Raw genomic sequence first — 18,648 nt, forward strand, 5'->3', positions numbered from 1 at the left:
TGCAATTTTTTTTGAGAAAGGTAAAATGTATCACAGACCAGAAATGAAGCATTGGGGTGCAACAGGTACAAATCATATAGCCCATATGTAAAGGAACATGCTTGTTTGGTACACACCCCAGCAAAAATCACACCATCATCATTTTTTGTATTTTTTCAGTGAAAATAAAAAAAATCTTAAAATAAAGTCCTTATTCTTACTAAGTACTTATTTATTCAGGTTATTGATTACAGGTTGGGTGCAGAGGCTTTGTATGCCCACTTAGTAACAGCAATACTTTCAGACCCATAATTTTCACTAATGTCTAATTAATGTTGCATTGTATAGAAACACAGTAGAATCCAGTAGGAGCCCAGTGTGAATCAAAGCCTCAGGCACAAATACTTTCTTTGCATCTTTTTTCTTCTTTTCCTCCTTTTGTCTTTTTTAAAGTCAACATGGTGCTGAGTAAAAGTATTAATATTTTTACTGCTGTGGCTGTGGAGGCGTTCATATTGAAACTTGTTCAAAGTCAAATATATCACGCTTTAAATGTCACATTTTGAATTGCATGTGAAAAACACAACCGAGTGTTAAAAATGGAACAGGCACACTGAGATATTAAACGCCAGTCAGACATAGATGAGAAACCAGTTTCACATCATCCAGACAGGAAGCTGACAGTAATGTCCTTTTACACCTGTTCAAGGTCTACTGAGAAACTGTCATGAGGTGAAGTAAACCAAAAACTCAAGAGGTCAGACAAAATCTTCTGACAGTGGATCCATTTCCCTCTCTGCACATTATGCGATTTTCTATCTTCACCTTCAGGCTGTTCAAGTTTAAGTGTGAGCTTGAAAGAAAGCTTGCAGTGGAAATGAATCTATCAAGCATCCAATGTACTCTCAGTCCATTCTCAAACTTTTAATTTCACTATGTTTTTTTTTGATGATTTATGCTCGGAACATTTTGTGCCTTCTGTTACAAGTGCAGCAGAAGCCTGAGAAGCTGGGGCTAAAAACCAGATTTTCCTGTCTGCTGAACTTGTTTCTCTGTTTCTGTGTCTTCAGATCCGTTCAGATCAGGACAAGGATGTTGGCATCCGCTACAGCATCACAGGAGCAGGCGCTGATCAGCCCCCGAGTGGCATCTACAACATAGATCCCATTAGCGGCAACATGTTTGTCACCCAACCCTTGGACAGGGAGGAGAGAGCCTCTTTCCATGTAAGGACGAAATGAGTGTGTGTCATGTCTGTTTCTGTTTCACATCTAGCTCCATTTACGCTCCATTTATCCCCGTGGAAATGTGCCTTGCCGTTTCTCTTCCCCATCTACCTTTCATGCTTACACTAATGCTGTCTGTCAAAACACAACCACAGTTCGGAGCATATTCGGAGGACTGGTTGTTCTGTTAGCCTCTGTGCGGTTCCTTCGCACCAGCCTCTCCGGGTTCTGATTGAGCCAGCAATGAAATGAAGAATGCCTTGAGAGAACACACAACCACTTCAGCTGTCATGTAGATTGGGGTTTAGCGGCACAGAGCAGCGCAGGATGTATAGAACAGAGAGAGAGAGAACCAAAGTGGAGTGCAACAAAACTGTTGTCTTTGTTCTCACAATCAGAGCTAATGAGCAGGTGCAGTTTCGAGTGGGTGTGTACGCTTGTGTGAATGCAGAGGTGCGTGTGTGTGTGTATACGTCAAATCAAATGCTGATTGATATATGATGAGTGTTTATGTCAGGTCTGTCTGTTCTCCACCCCTTCCCACTCTGTGTGTGTGTCTCCCAAGTTTCCTTTGCAAACTGCTGTCCTGTTTCACCTCGCCTCCCCTACACCATGTTGCACTCTAACCTTGTGCACTCTGCAGCTGTGCTGTTCAAAGGTGCTGCCTGACAGCTGTATAGTTAGCCTGCTTATGGCCCATAGGAAACCCCCCCCCACCCTGGAGGGTTGAGGTCATGACTGACCCCTCTGGAATCTCAGGTTAAACAGCTCCGTGGATGTGTAAATTAAATATGCCGACCACATGAGACTTGTGTTAGCAATAGGCCATTGTTTAATATACGCACGTTACAGGTTTCAGTGTATATCAGCAAAGACTAACACCTCCGCTCGCACCTGTGTGACTGTCAGCATGATAGATGGCTGCGCTGCTGATAGAGCTAATTCAGAGGCATGCTCCTGTCTCTGAGGATGGGGAGAATAAAGGAGAGTGGATCTCTTCAGTGTCTGTCAGTGCACACACTCAGCAATATGCACACACTGTAAACACCAACACACACATACACACACAGTACGTGCAATGACTATAAACAAACACAAAGCTCTAAATGATTGTCTTCTTGATTGATTTGTCTTGTACTCTTGTGTATGTGGTCCGTTTAGTTTTAGATGAGCCTCTTTTATCTTATGGGCTACATTCAGGCTCTGTACAGTGCTGCCTGTGTGTTTGTTGTCTCTCCATACCTGCTCTCACACTCAACCAGCAAATTGTGATCAATAAAACAGGCAGGTTATTGGTCCCTAGGAAAGGACAGCCACTCAGTAAACAGTTCCTATTTGACACTGCCTGGAGTGAAAACAGCATGTTAGGTTGAGGGCACTTCAAGTTGAATGCAGCTTCCATTTAGGCTCCCGTGGACCCATGCTGCTTGTGATGTGATGTATGATTTAGTGTAGGAGAATGTAGGCAGTTTGACCCAGGGGAAATTTAGTCCAGCGTTCTTTCAACTTGACAAGAAGTTCCCTGCGCTGCTGTGTTCTCACAGGCCAAACTTTGCTTGTTAGTTTTGGGTTCAAGTGAAAAGAGAGACGAGGCTGCTGTTTCTGTCAGACTAGCACCAGGGGGAAGTGATCTGCGAGGTGAGGAGAGTGGGTGTTAGCCTGAGCTTCGGTTTTGTCAGACAGAGCTACTGTGAGTCAGCAGGGCACGAGCAAAAATTGAACAAATGTGTGAATGTCTGGGATTTTTTCTTTAAAATATGTTTGCATGAATCCATGTAATTCAATGTGAAGTGTTTGTATGTGTGTTTTACACCAATGCACCAATCAAAGTCAGCTGATACTGCTGGTGGACATTTGGTTTCAATTGGCTACAAATTAATTCAATTAAAAAAACTATCAAAAATTTGAAAATAAAGTGATGATATTGATTATTTCTATTGAACAAGACCAAGAGGCTACCAGCCATAGTAGTGACCATAAGGCAGTACCTAGGCACAGGGGGGCTGCAACATCAGTATGCTAACATGATGATTTTAGTTGGGTGTGTTAGAATGCTAACATTTGCTAATTAGAAGTAAAAACAAAGTACAGCTGCTGTGTCTGCTCATAAACCAAAGACTTTGACAAATTATATTTTTGACTTAATGAGTGCTCTTGGTAAAAACACACAGGATCATCAAAGCCATGAGGATACACTGACTGTCCTTCTGGGGAGGATGTATCCTATAATGTTTTGTGCCAATTCTTCCAGCAGATGTTGAGATACTACAAGGAATAAGTGAAATCTTTGATCTTCTGGTTGCACTAGAGGAAAAATCAGGAGATAATCAAAATGAGTCTTGGATATCTTTATCAAAGTTCATGGAAATCCATCAAATAACTGTTGAGGTATTTCATTGCAGACCAGTTGAGTGGTGGGCTCACTGGCTGACAGGCCAACAGTGCCATCCTGAGCCTTGCTAAAAATATTATAGTAAACTATAGTTAAAGCCGCTTGTCTGCTAGGTTTGTACATTTAATCAGCCAAAAATCCTTAAAGTGACAACAGTAACAGCAATTAGTCTGGAAAATGCCTCTAGTTATACAGTACATCCAGTAGATAGGCAATTAGCAACAGCGGCAATAGCTATGTACAATATGTCAGCTGAGAAAAAAAAAGCACCACAGACAGAATTCAGTGCCAAATTGTCAAGGGTCTCCTGGAAGTACGATACAATTGGGGGTATATATTGGGTAAAGGGTCCAATGGGCCAAATACAAACTGTATTTCTCCTCTGTGGTTGGTCCAGTCATGCTAAAGCTCACCCTGCAGATTACTGATGTCGGCTCACACACACACACACACACACACACACACACACACACATATGTCTGCACAGCACACACCAGGCACCTCAGGTCACATTTCCAATTCCTCCATTGAGCACGCAAACACAGATGCACAGAAACAGACTCCAGTGCACGCACACTCACACACACAGATGTGAATATGGAGACATACTCACATATAGAAATATGTGTATGTCTATAAACATAGAAAATATTCAGGAATGTACACACTCAAATCCACAGACAGAAAGGACACAGGTGACTACACAAAAAAACACTCAGTTTAACAAAAACTAAAACGCACACTCACATATCACACATTCACACACACATTCACACACACACACCAACTCACTGAAGCAGTCACACATCCCTCCGTGTGCAGCATTCACAGCTGAGAAAACAGATTGGGCTTGTTTGTTTATCTCATCTCCTCTCCATGTTTGTTTGCTGTGCTTCAGCCAATGGAAAACTAGCATCTTGAGGATCATTAAGTGGCTAAAGAGGGCTCTTTTGATTGGCTGCGGGTGTCTCCCCAGTGTGTATCTGCGCACTTGTGTCAGTATCCATGTTGATATGCATAAACATGTGTCTGAATTGGTGTTTGGGTGCGTGTGTGAATGCTCCAGCGGGTTGTGTTGGGGTATGTTTTGATACATCCTTGACAGGCAGGCACAAAGGGCGACATGATTAGTTTTGTTGCGGTGAAGGCAGGTGCTGCCATTCAATCTTTCATGTCACCCCACAATACATCACGACTTCCTGTAAATAGGCTGGCAGGCAGATTCCCCTCGTCTGTGCTGTGGCAGACAAAATACTTTGCTGCCAGCGTGTCAGTTTTAGCCAGAATGAGAGCCCTTCTCCTCTTACCAAGCCAGGCTGTGATTGAATAACATTTCTGCAGAGGATATGAATTTCTAGGCAATTGAATGAGAGTAATGTAAGTCACAGTGAACAGTGCCGGTTTGGTTCCAGGGCTATTACAAAGCTTTGCGTTATGTTAGATATCATTAGCGGGGATTGGTGGGGAGCAGAGGGTGTGTAACAGCAGCCGTGGAGATTAAGACATCCCACTGTAGATGATGATTGCTTTTGTCAGTCCTCCCTGTTCAATCCCCCACACCCTCACACTGCCTCTTTGTGTTTTCATCTCTCATTTACTTGCACAAGGCTCAGTCACTCTCCTCCTCTCCTTCCCATCTCATTCGCCTTTTCCCTGCACCACTTTTTTTTTTCCCACTCTTCATTCTCTCCCTCTTTTTCTCTGTCTGTTCTCACACTGTGAATCGTCAAGGAACAGCTCATCATTCTGAGACATCCGTCCAAATGGCTGGTTTTGTCAAAACAAATCGAGACGAACATTCTCCCTGAACAAAAAGAAGCCACAGCTTGAGCAGCAACACCTCTCTGATATTCTTTAGGCCTCTGGCTGTGCTCACAACAAAATAGGTGTTGTTTGTGTGTCTGGAACATTTCACTACTTTGCCCCTTTCTGTGTTGTTGTGGTCCTTGCCAAGATACCAACAGGATACTCATGCCCCGTTGGCAGACAAGAAACAGAATATTTGCCAGTTGAATGAATTTGCTAGTTAATAAAGTCAAGGCTGTGCTGTGTGCTGAGTTTGCTCCAGTTCAAACCAGACTGCAGAGTTTCATATCAATCAACCCAGCAGCAGCCTCCTGTCAGCTGAGCTATATTTGGAGTATTCATCGAGCTAATGTTCAGCATTCAGAGCTGATGATCCTTTCTTTTTTTGTGCTTTTATGTATATTCACAGCTGCGAGCCCATGCAGTGGACATGAATGGTAACCAGGTAGAGAATCCAATCGATCTGTACATCTATGTGATCGACATGAATGACAACAGACCTGAGTTTCAGAATCAAGTGTACAACGGCTCCGTGGCTGAAGGCTCCAAACCAGGTAAGAGTTCATTCTACCACCACCTTACCTGACATCGCAGGACAGGTACAGGTGCAGATTCATCGGAAAAGTCAGCACTACGACACAAAGCAATGGTGAAGTTTTAAACACAGTTTGAGTAAAACAAATTCCTGCATGTTGTTCATCGCGATAATTTACAACAGGCAACAGTGGCTGTGAGCTCATGGAGGCAATTAAAGAACCTCTTCTCAGATTCACGGTGCACATAGTTTTAGATTCAATGTAGCTTCCACTTCCCAAAGATATCTCTATCCTTGATGTCCATCATGGGCAAACAACCATAAATCCACTTAGAAACTGGGTTCGAATTACAGGGGGATTGGGGGGGATTAAGGCTTGGACCCCACCCCCAAAAAAGGTAAAAACAACAGTTGAAATGGTTGAAACATTTATATATCCGTCTTACCTGTGATTGCAGATATTACAGTATATTTCCCATGTTCATGCCTGCAAGAATCTTGCAATACGATTTCAGACACCCCTAAAGTGGACTGTACCATTTCTTAACCTTGACATTAGCTGAATGCCTCGTTTACCTGCCTCACTCCATCAGTGGCTCACAGGGGTTCAGTTGGTTCGGAGCCAGTCGGAGTTGAGCTCCATCGCCTTCAATATAATAACAAAATTTTTTAAATCTCCCAGAAAACCCAATAGTGTCTTGTAGCTTATACAGTCTCTAATGGTGCGCGTAGCACAATTAGACACTTGGTAAAATTCTTTTGCTCTGTGGTAAGTTTAAGATCGCTTGTAGCGCACAGACAGACGAGACAGAGCACCAGCGAGTTCTTCAGACCATCAGAGCAAAGTGAGAAATATCCACATTTCAGTTATTGCTGCAGCTCCTCTCATGCCGTGCACACGCAGGCAGGTGTGTGAGTGAGTTACTATGGTTATGCTGACCCCCCCCCCCAACCCTAACCCTAATTTCTTTGGTCGGTTCAGACAAGGGCAAGCTTATGGTGTGATATTTGTCTCAAAGTGTCTTGGCTGGATGCATCATTATCAGATTCTGCAGAGCATGGCAAGATGTAGACCTCCCCTCCAAATCAGGGAACAGAGTTGTGGTCAGTGCTGAGTGAGGCGCAAGAGCAGAATGTGCAAGTAGCTCTCATGTCTCCACTGGAAGAACTCTTGTTCTAACAATCAGACCCCAAGGACCCATGTTTGTCTTCACAGCGTGCAGATATTGTTCTGTTACAATGTCATCTCAGGGGGATTTGTAAACAATATAGGAAAGCATGTTCTGGTGTGTGTGTATATGTGGTAAATGGATGAGCGAGTATGGGATTGACTTTGTGTATGAGAGAGAGAGTACTGGTTACTCCTCAGTGGAGCGTGAGTCTGTATACAGAGCCCCTAATTAGTGAGGGCAACCAGACTTTCCAAAGGCTACTTTCTTGGTTTTTCACTCTGATGCTCTCTGCTCTCTCTCTTTAAAATGACAACATGCAAAGACAAAAAGTCTTTGAATTATATTTTGTTTTGAGCAGAACGCAATCTGTTGTACCAATTAACAAGAAAATGTACAATATAATTACTCTGCTCTTCATTAAGTAATCACTGCCAAGTGACATTTGTTTGTGGATCACACAGTGTCAGGTGTTGAGAGTTTGGAAAAGCATATTGTTTGTGTGGAGCTCAGTGTTTGGTCTCTGAATTGATTAATTTTAATTAACAAAATAGGCTGCAAAGCTGTGTTGGCCTAATTGCCTGTTTAGCCCAAGAAAACACGGCTGAGTGCGATTCATCTTCAGTGTATTTTATACTTTTCTGGCCCATTTAAGCCTTTAATATATATTCCGCCAGTTAGATCCTTTACTCACTATTAATGAACCCATTTTAGACCTCCAGTTAAACATTTTCAGCACGGTTTTGCTGAAGTTGAGCTTTATACCCAGCTGCACTGAATTCAGCCCCGTAGTTAAAGAACAGGAAACACAGCCAGGAGCGAAATGTGCACCTGAAATTATGACACTGACTATTCTATGTTGTGTACACCTTTACCGAATCACAAAACCTAAGGCAACAACAAAAAATATTAACATTCAATAAATTATCTATTTGAACTAAAATAGTGAGGAGTATGAGGCTCTGTCAGGTACAAACAATATCTATTCTTGGTTCAGCAGTAGCTCAGATTTACCTGTGCCTCAGCTGCTCTTTTAATTTTTTGACAGTTGCACACTATTTTTGACCCTGACTCTACTCCTTCCTTCTTACAGTATTATAATGTAAATTTCTTTAGTAAATGTTGTGACACATAAGTCAACTGACATTTTCATTAAGTAATCAAAATTAATGATAATTAATTTCACAGATTTCACAGCTTCACAGATCATCCAGTATGCATCCTGCATTTGCATGAGGCTGAGATTATTCTGTGGAATCAAAAGATGACCATAGAAATCCCTCGGGAGTCTCTTTCCATCCTTGCAACAGGTGGTGTGTTGAAACCTGTCACAGCATTGCAGGTGACAGGTGCTGCTCTGGGCACCGATGCTGCTGGAATACTTCAATTCTCAGTCTCGCACTGTCCACAGCAGCTCTGACCAGTGGTGAAATATAAGAGACTATTCAAAGCTGTTACTACATAATGATATAGTACAGTGTTCTGGGTTTTCCACAGTGTGACATGCCATGTGTTGCATGTGCCTGTTGGGACACAGAGAACTCAACAGTAAATGTACAGAAACAGCACAGATGAGATTTCAGGTGAAATTCAGAGGTGGTAAGCAAAGCTTGTGCCATAAAACCCTCTTTCCACTTACTTTACCCGAATCTACATTCAACAAGCAATTAAGAAAAAGACAATATCTCACTTACCTCTTGATGCTGTGAAGTGGCACAAACTAAGTTTATTCATTTCACATGTATGGGCATGGTGACAGAAGTCTCCGCAGTGGAGATGACTAAAACATCTGCATGGCTAGACACCGCTACTGTTAGGTGTAATTTCTTTAAACACAGAAAAGGTTAATCAATTCAGTTGCACTGTTTTTAATGGAAAAAATTGCAAATTGATACAAATTAAAGTAGCCTACTTCAAATAAATTAAATTCATGTACTGATGGTGTGCAGCTAATTCAGTGCTCATGCTCCATCATCCCAGTCACCACGTCTTAGCAGAGAGATGAAAAATGACACATGAGATGTAGAGTCAATTACAAACTTTTCTACCACACCAGTGAGGAAGACGTCAAATAAACCTGTGCACAAAGGAAAGTCTTCACTGTGCACAATGAATATTCTAAATATACAGAAACACTTCACCGGTTTAATATTGGTCATATTTTGAGCAACAAACCCGTATAATTCAAGGTTTGTATTTTTCTAAATTCCATGCAAAGGGGGAGATATGTATAAAGCTGCAGCAGTATCACATTTTGTATCTACAGGCCCAGATATCAAAGGTTCTCTGAAGCATTACAACACATCTTCACATCTAGCACTGTGTGAAAGCCATCAAAGAGGGAGACCTACAGGGAAGCACCCTTATCACCGACACCAGATGTCACGTAGGCAGAGATCCGATCAAACTGTCAGTCAGGATCTGTTTGAAATGGCTTCATTTGTCACTCTCTGCCACCGGGGCCCCCGCTCAGCACCAAGAACCTGTGACTAATAGAATTACATTTATATTCAAACCTAACAAAACAGTACATGACAAAAACAAGCTGGCTGATCACATTGACTTCTTGTTAATGAGGAATAAATGAGACTGAGTGTGAAACTAGGTGGATAACCATGAGAAACCCTCTAAACCTGATACATTTGTGCAAATAGTCCAACATGCAGAGCACACACAGAATGAAAACACATGAAATACCACTTCCTTTTCAAGTAGGGTCACCAAAATGATCTGAAACTCTGTGAAATCTTCAAGACTGTGACATGAGACGGTCCTTGCGTCGTGTTAAGTGGCCCTCAGATAAAGATTTGTCAACATGGCGTGACTCCTCCAAAAAGCTCTTGTGTTCGGGGGCTGCAGTGTACTCAGAACATCTGCCTTGTGATGTTCTGTTCTTCTCCTTCCCTCCCCCACATCCCCGACTCTGACAGCAAGTTGTTCCCTTTTATGGACCATCTTTCTCAAAAAGGCCTTCTGAAATGAGAGTGCGAGATCAAAACCAGCAGCTGAGTGCCTACTCTCACAGTCGATTTGCACTCCCAAGGGGGGGACAGGGGTGCTGCATCTCTCTCTCTCTCTCTCTCTCTCTCTCTCTCTCTCTCTCGCTCTCTCTCCCCCCTCTCTCCCTCTCCTGAAGAGTTTCTGAGTTTGCTAACAGTTTCCAAGAGATTTAAGAGACTTTCTCTCTCCTTCTTGCCTGGGGGGATAATTAGGGATTGGCAAAGGAGGGGAGAGATGGAGTGATGGAGGCAGGTAGAGGTGGAGGAGAACAATGATGTTTCTCTCAGTGTGTTGGACTTCATCTGTGGCAGCAGGTGTTTCTCACTGTCTCTCTTACTCTAAGTCCATGCATGTGATAGAGCCAGTGCAGAGAACACATCAGGGTCTGTTTTTTTAACGCAGATAATTCAATGAATCTGTCTGAGTGATGTAAAGTAGGCAGGGAGCCTTCTCATTTTTACTTTCAGTGAGCTCTCCCATACATTGGCGTCCTATCAAAACCTCCGTGTTAACAAAATAATCAACATTTTATTCTGACTGAGCAGAAAATGTTTTGGCATCCCAGACTGAAGTGATCCCTCTATGAAAAAACACACGATGAGATACAGAAGCTAATGAACAATCAATAAGAGGTATAAAACTCTGGATTTCTTTAAAGTGGAAAGAGCTGCTGGTTCCAGGAGGATGTGTATTTTTTGAATAATCCTGAACATTCATCAACATTTAACTATGAGATTCTCCTGGATAATTTCACAGTATTGTAGACTCATGTTGTGGCCAAACTTGCTGAACGTAAGCAAACGTGCATGGGGGTCATTCAGAGATGTTTCCATGTCTGTGTCTTTTATACTTGAACTGATTTTGAGTATAATGTTTATCCTCCTGTTGGGAGTGGGATCAACCAATCAGCTTGCTTGATGCTCAGGTCCTGCAGCACCTTGTTGAGATTAGGGAGGTGTGTGCATCTGCAGTCCTCTGTGATCTGTGGTTACCCAAACCCCACTTCTCTGTGTAGACCCACACAAATATGTACATGTCTATCATGAGTCCAGCATCACCCAACTTTGCTGTCACGTCACAGACACAAAGTTGAAATAGACTTTTCTTCTTTTGTATATTATTATGTATATTATTTCCATAAAGTTTGGAGACTTGCAGGAGAGAGATTTAATGAAAAATGGTCAAATTCATTGCTGCAGAGGCCAAGGCCGTCTTTTAATTTACATTCCTGTAGCTGGTAAAGCAGGTTTTATTTTGAACATTTTAGGTGCAAACCCAGATAACCTTGATGACATCATCAAAGCTGCATCGGAGCTACAGTGGACATAACACTAATTTTTCCACAGTTTAACTAGCTGTTGTAGTAGTTTTCTTTTGTGCTGGTGGTTCGACCAGACACATTTTAGGCCGGTCATAGACTTGGAGGTGCTTAAGCTGCCAGTCACCTTCCACTGTCTATGCAGAAAATCACCAGGACTTCAACGGCATGGCATTTACTGGACATTTCCCCATGTACACTGGCACAGGCTTCTGTGACCCTGAACAGAAGTAGATCACAGGAATGGCTATCATGCAATAATAGGGATCAAAAAAAGCTTCCTGAGCATTTAATCTCAGATCTCTTTTACTGATCTGTAGTGAATAGTTGTGAATGGTGTGACTGTGTCTTTGTGTCCTCAGAGAGCAGTGGCCTCCATTAAAGGGTTTTGTATGAACACGATGTGCCCCCTTCATCACTTCCACCAAGACTGGGCTGGGACTGGGTTTCAGCCTTTTTTCTTACCTCCTTTATACCTCTCAACCTCTAACTCTCCTTCTCTCTATCTTTCTGCTGTACTGCGGCCACTTTTTTCTTCTCCTCTATCTTCCCCCCACTGATGAGAGTTATTATCCTCTTATACCATCCACCCTCCGCCCTCTCACTCTCTGACTTCCCCTTGTACTTTTGCTTTTAGTGGTCTTTATAAACCCTCTCCCCTATATTTTCATCTTGACTGTTTTTTTTCAACTTTGCAATTTCCTCCTCTGCTTCCTATCATTACATCTGTGTGTGCCTATCTCTGTCCATCTATATCTATCTTCTTCTCTCTCCATCTCCTCTCTAATTGGCAGGCAGATGTTGACTCTGGCTGACTAATGTTTAGGTAGCAGATAGACCTCACTGCTGATCTCCTGTCACGTGAGCAAAATGGCCGACCACTTAAATTTTCAGCTCCAGCGATTTTGGTGGAAAAGCAATTAGGATTTGGAATTAGAGTTCAAATTAAAGAGGAATTAAACAGGCTCAGAGATTAACCCTTTCAGGCATGGCCTCGCTTTGGATCTAAAAGCACACCATCATCATATCACTGAATCCTCCTCACTGAAATGAAAGGTAGCATTGCCAACGTGTGATTCAGCATCACATCCTCTCCCTCCCTGTGGGACGGGAATGGTTGATTATATATCGACGCTGTCCTTGGTGGAACAGCAGTAATTGTTTTTTCTACTTCCTGTCTTTTCCTGGACTCTCTTCCTTTGTTTGCTGGACAAAGTGACAAATCCGGCTTTGAAACTTAATGAAGTTTTAAATTGAAAATCGAGGCTACAATTATCCTGTCCATGCAGGCTGTCACAGGAATGATGGTGCCATCTAGACCCAATTATGGGGATGGAGACACCAGTAACTGCTCAGACCCACAGAGGGACTGTCAAATCTGCCACGAATCCAGCATCTCTCCTGCTTCGCCTGAGACATTTACATTTATCATCTGAAAGGTGGTGAAGCAAACTTGACTTTCTAAACTTCTGCTGCACTCTAAAACATACAAGACGTATTTTTGTCATCCAGCTTTTATTGCTTTGGATGTGATAATTGAACATTGCTGGTTTCGTTCCTCCTCAGCATGGTACCCACCACCCACCATCATGCCCCTTGAGGTAACCAGAGTGCTTATGCATTAATTTGCCGAGATGCTTTCTGGTGCCCACTATCATGAAGACAGTGCTATATTTTTAAAATCCATCAGAATTTTTATAAAATGTAGTTTCTAATTAATGTAGACAAGGCAATCTAACATGTAGGCGTTATAATTACCAATTCATTCTTTTCTCTCCTTCCCTGTCCCTTTTTTACACTTCAGTTCTATGTCCTTATCGCCTGTCTCTTAAGTTTTCCTTGTATTCAAGCATGTTCATGCTTTAGCTGTCTCTTCTCTCTGTCCCCCTCTGTCACGAGCTGACAGTCGTTTTCTCTCAGCAGCAGCAGCAGCAGCCTGTAAATGGCTGCCTGATGGAAAGTGACATTTTCACAGAACCCTGTGAGAGGGGCGAGGTTATCTCTCCTCTTTCCAGCACAAAGTGCTCCTAATTGCCTGATCGCATTTGTGAGCCCAGCTGACAAACTCGTGCAAATCAATAATTCTGCTTGGGGAAGATGCGGGGACACAGGGCCTGTCACCCTGATACGTGCTGCGAGGACACACACAAGCACATGCATACAGATGCACACACGTACCTGCAAGTAAACGCAGACGTACATATACTTTTTACACACACACACACACACACACACACTGCCTCACCTCCTCTGTGCTGTCTGCCTTAAATGGCAGTGTTTATCTGTGATTCTAAGACAAATAGGGAGAGAGCATGGGAGCATTAAGGGCAGCCACGGTGCCACTGAAGGCTGAAATAATGGATGGTGGAAATGGCAGAAGACCCAGCGCTGCTCATTACTAAATGGACTCTGCAGAGGTGAAAGGACGAGAAAAGGAGAAAACAGCAAAGCTTAAAATAGGGGCTTATTTAAACAGATTTTGTTTTTGTTTTCATAGTTTTCTCTGTAATAGCTCTCGCTCTGAAAGTTGCTTCCTAAAGTACAGAGGATGTCACAGCAATTTGCAAAGTCTGATTGACTTGTTTCTTGTTTATAAATGGGTTTGTTGTCTTCTGAGTTTTCCCTGAGTCTTCTTCCTTCTGATGTTTTCTACAAATTCATTAGCAGTAATAGGCTTACAAGAAACCTTCAATGCGCTGTATGTATTTCAAAATGTATGTGTGTGGAGGACCTTGACAAGCACATCTTCGTACTTCAATGAATATTCCCTGCTTGTTTTTTATTCTTGCTTTTTTCCCAGCTCGACCTCCTCTTGTGTCCTGATGATCATCTGCTTTTCAGATTATTCTACCTCGCTTCCTTGCTAACTTAAGTTTCTCTCCACAGGCTCGTCTGTGATGCAGGTGACAGCCACTGACTCGGACGACTCCACCACGGCTAATGGCATGGTCCGCTACCGCATCCTCTCACAGTCTCCCCACAGCCCCATCCCCAACATGTTTACCATCAACAGCGAGACTGGAGACATAGTTACAGTGGCAGCCGGCCTGGACAGAGAGGTCAGTGTCAGCTGTATGTGCAGTTAGTCCCTGTCACTGTCATCGTTTGAGTGTTCTGCATCTCATGTGTCCCCACCCAGCAAAAGGATAAAACTTCAGCTGAGAATCAGTGGGGTTGTACTGTGCATGAAGTATTATTATAATTGTTATCATTATAGTCCTTCCACTCCTTAACCATCAAAAAGTGAAATATACTTTGGTTGATATGTCTAGCAGTTAAATTAAGCCACAGCCAGACAGAGTATGGGGCATTTCTTTTTGTCTTTATTAGACTGTGATAGATGAGATGCATCAAGGATCCTGAGCCGACTCAAACCAGGGGCGCTGCAGATAGATTTCCCTCTGTTTCCAGTCACTGTGCTAAGATAAGCTAAGAATAAATAAAAAGATTCTCTAAACAACTGAGCTGGTCCTTGGGTCTGTAGCCGCCAGGACGCTCATTCTGACTGTGTTTTTGACTTACTTGATTCATTCTGGTACCAACTTGCTCCCCCATGTCCCACCCACTCAAGAACGAACTTGATAACAACACAGCCATTCCACTCAGTCATTTATTATTTCACAAAGCCTCTCTGTAGGGACAATACCTTGCAACACATCTACCCACACACACACACAAACACTCTCATGGTCAGAGAAATGTGAAGTCAGTGAAATCTTGCATTTGACTGATGCTCCACAATGCAGGTGAGTTACTACAGTATGATAATAGGTTGGTTTTAATATCTTTCTCTGGTTTGTCCATATTAGTTGTTATTTAATCCAAAAGTTAATTAGAAACTAAAAGTAAATTAAATTCCTTAAAAACGAATTGTTTTCAACCAGAACTATTAAGATTTTAAATTATATTTCACCGGTCATTAAATAAAATGTTTATTCACCATCAGCTCACTACAACAAAATATATATGCCTTTTCTGTACATAGTATCCAATTTTTCTGGATACAAAATGCTATGGAATAACAAAATTAATTTCTCTACCTGCAAATTTCACGGCTTATGGCCTCATAAAATCTTATTTGATACATGGATGTCACTAAACCTTATCAGGATTACCGTATGCAGCGTTCAACCTTAAAATAAGGTCAGAATAACACGCCGAGGACATAGTAGAAACATTTTCCTGTTTTCTCGCTGTGTGCAAATGTAAATGACAGGTGTATATCCGATGTTTATCTCGGCACATAGAGCAGATCAGATATAATGGCCACACGAGTTCAGCAGATTCAGCTTCTCTTCATAGTCTTCTTTTGTCTCATCCGCTGCTCATGTGTGCGTGTCTGATGCTCGCTGCGGTTGTTCACCAACCCACACATCACCACCAACACCACAGCACACATACACACGTACCCTCCCTGCTCCATCTTCCATCTTATTCTACTAATGAGGGAGGTCACGCAGGGTCGACTTTTGTTTATCCCAAGCTGGATCAGGTGACTGTGGGCATTAGTGTTTCGTGGCAGACAGTTCATCCTGCAGCTTTTCTCTCTCTCTCTCTCTCTCTCTCTCACTCTCTCACTCTCTCTCTCTCTCTCTCTCTCTCTCACTCTCTCTCTCACTCTCTCTCTCTCTCACACACACACACACACACACACGTAAGCCTTCCCTGATCTCCCTGTGACACAAAACAAATACAACTGGCAAAATCAGGGAAACATTCAAATTCATATGCTGTCATTATGAGGATAATCCTCATCCTCATAACTTAGTTGGCTGATTTTAGCACCAACATAAAAGCACCGATGAGTGTGTCTCATAATGTTTATATTCTGAGAAATCCCGCTGGTCCCTCTCGGCACTAAACCCAGCCATGCAGCACTTTGGAAATTTAGACAGGATCTTACCAACAGTAAGGCGAGCGTATTTGGAGAATAATTAAAGTTAAAATCTCAAGAACAGAACAAGGTTTTGATAACAGAAGAATACAATACATCAATGCTCGTCCCTTATCCAAATTTTATGCGGAGCTGGCATGGCATGATAGCCTGATACGTTTGTGGGACAATATAAATGAGTCTAGTGAACGCGGGCCAGCTCTGTGTCCCTGTTTCCAGCTTGGCCCAGGCGGCAGCAGTAGCAGCTGATGTGAGTGAGGGAAAGCTCATTAATCTGGACACATCAAGCCAGGCTGAATCCCACCTGCCTCTGATCCTCCCACTAAAACTGGGACACACCTGGGAGTTCACCCACCTGCTGTCAAGGTCATCAGCACAAACATAGAAACGCGTTCAGACACATGGATTCACTCCCATGCAGTGATGGTTGTTGTGAGGAGCAGCAGCAAATATGATAAATCTGATCCCAGGTGTCAAACAGGACCTATGCAGCCACAGTTGTGTATACACATGCTGCTACACAAAAACATGAATATGCATACTCACTGTAGAAACACTGAATACCTGTCGCCTCTCCCGTCAATTTCTCTCACACTTTAGCTAATCCTCATCCACCATGCTGGTGTCTACTAGGAATATTCATGTGCTAATTAAAGGGTGAAGCAGGTTCTCTCGTGTTGAGGAGACCAGGCGGTACATGGAGGTTAGCCCAGTATCACTTACCTCTGACACCGCTGAATACCAATTATTCTCCGTCGCTCTCCACCCACAACCTCTCTCCTCACATGACCTCAAGCCTCCACATGCTCCGTCCCACAGGCTAACGAGCTGAGTTAAGTCATATACATGTGTGTTTGACTATGTACATATTAAAGTTTGTAGCATAGCATGACTATAAGTATGTGGTTTTATGTGTTGGATTTGGGTTGGGGGACTCATCTACCTAACGGCAGGAAAAAGTACATTTGTCATGAAGTACAACTGTGATGCAGCAGGTAGCAGAGTAGGAGATGTCAGGGTGCCACAGCTGGCGTGGTTGTTCTCCCTTTGTGCCCTCCCTCCATGGCACCGGCTCCACTGGCAGGCAGAGCTGTTGTCTTTCATTACCCGAGGCTGTCTCAATCTCCCATGAGCCCTGGGTTGGAACGGTTTGGTGTGGCATGGTGGGGTGTGGCCTGGCGCCAGGCTGTCCACCGGGTTGATGCCAGCTTCACATTGGACTGTCTCTCTGTCAATTAGGACATCGCCAAGACTGCCTCAAGGACATGAGCGCCCACAGCCTGGCTCTATTAGGTTCTGTTGAGCCTGACTGGGGATACAGGCTGAAAGCAGGCATCCTAAATGGGCCTTGGGCTTTATTGTCTCTGAGACACTATGTTAACTCGCTGCCTTACACCCGAGCTCCAGGAGCCAGACAGCAAAGCCTTCAGAGGATTGTATTGATGTATGTAGGTGGATGTTGACTGCTTGTAGCCAACATTCAAACAAGAAAATATCCACTCAATATCCACATGATTATGTGCACCTAGTGAGTATTGAATTGGACCTTTTTTGTATCCAGGAAAGACTGAATTGTTGTATTTATGAGTTGCAAGATCATGTTTTCCACCCTCTCTTGTAGATGATACTTTTCTATTCTAATTCGGTCTGGGTCAGGTATTTGTCTCTTTTCAGCACCTCTTCACAATATTTTTTGAAAGTCTGTTCTTCTGTCAATTCTAGATTTTCTGGGTTTGAAACTTTGCCCACGGACATATTTTTGTATGATTTTTTGACACCAGCACTTTCTTTAAACAAATAATTTTTAGAGATTTTAGCTCTTCTGATTTAATTTGGTGACACCTGTAGCTACTGGTTGTGACACTAAGAACACTTGAAAATAGAGTTCCTTTCAAAGTGACATGTTGATTGATTAATGGGGACAGGAAACACATTATGTGATGCTCCTCTGTTGGAAATGCAACAGAGGAAGACAAGCAACTTGCCCATATGTTTCTCTAAATATTTCAAGTAAACTGCAGGTTGAGATCATTCAACACATTACATTGTAATTAAGAAGAGGAATTAAAAAGCAAAGAGTCAACAGACTTCAGACTTTAGTCCTAACATGTCCCATGAATCCATTGGGCATGTGCATCCTATATGATTCTAGCACAGTAATAACAGACTCCAATTCAAACTATAACACGGGGGCTTAATCTCAGTTGTTAACATCCACCAAGGAAGAAATATTTTCACCCTTATCTGTTCGAGAAGGTCAAGGCAGCAGCCCGCAGGAAGGCAGAGTTGGATGGTCCAGCCCCACCCACGGAACAATTTTAGGATGCAA

At 42.8% G+C, this 18,648-nt stretch overlaps 1 protein-coding gene across 5 annotated transcripts in view; it reads left to right on the top strand.

Moving 5' to 3' along the window:
* Window positions 1-18,648, top strand: part of cdh4 (cadherin 4, type 1, R-cadherin (retinal)) — a 197,830-nt gene that overhangs the window by 153,080 nt on the left and 26,102 nt on the right. For all 5 annotated transcript variants that reach the window (XM_071493884.1, XM_071493886.1, XM_071493889.1 and 2 more), the window contains 3 exons: window positions 1,050-1,205; window positions 5,813-5,957; window positions 14,312-14,484. In XM_071493884.1, the coding sequence (XP_071349985.1) occupies window positions 1,050-1,205; window positions 5,813-5,957; window positions 14,312-14,484 (474 nt within the window). The remainder of the gene's footprint in view (window positions 1-1,049; window positions 1,206-5,812; window positions 5,958-14,311; window positions 14,485-18,648) is intronic.

The sequence above is a fragment of the Trachinotus anak genome, unplaced genomic scaffold, assembly GCF_046630095.1.
Source record: "Trachinotus anak isolate AG129_WGS33_773 ecotype Australia unplaced genomic scaffold, CSIRO_AGI_Tana_v1 ptg000013l, whole genome shotgun sequence".
NCBI lineage: Eukaryota > Metazoa > Chordata > Actinopteri > Carangiformes > Carangidae > Trachinotus > Trachinotus anak.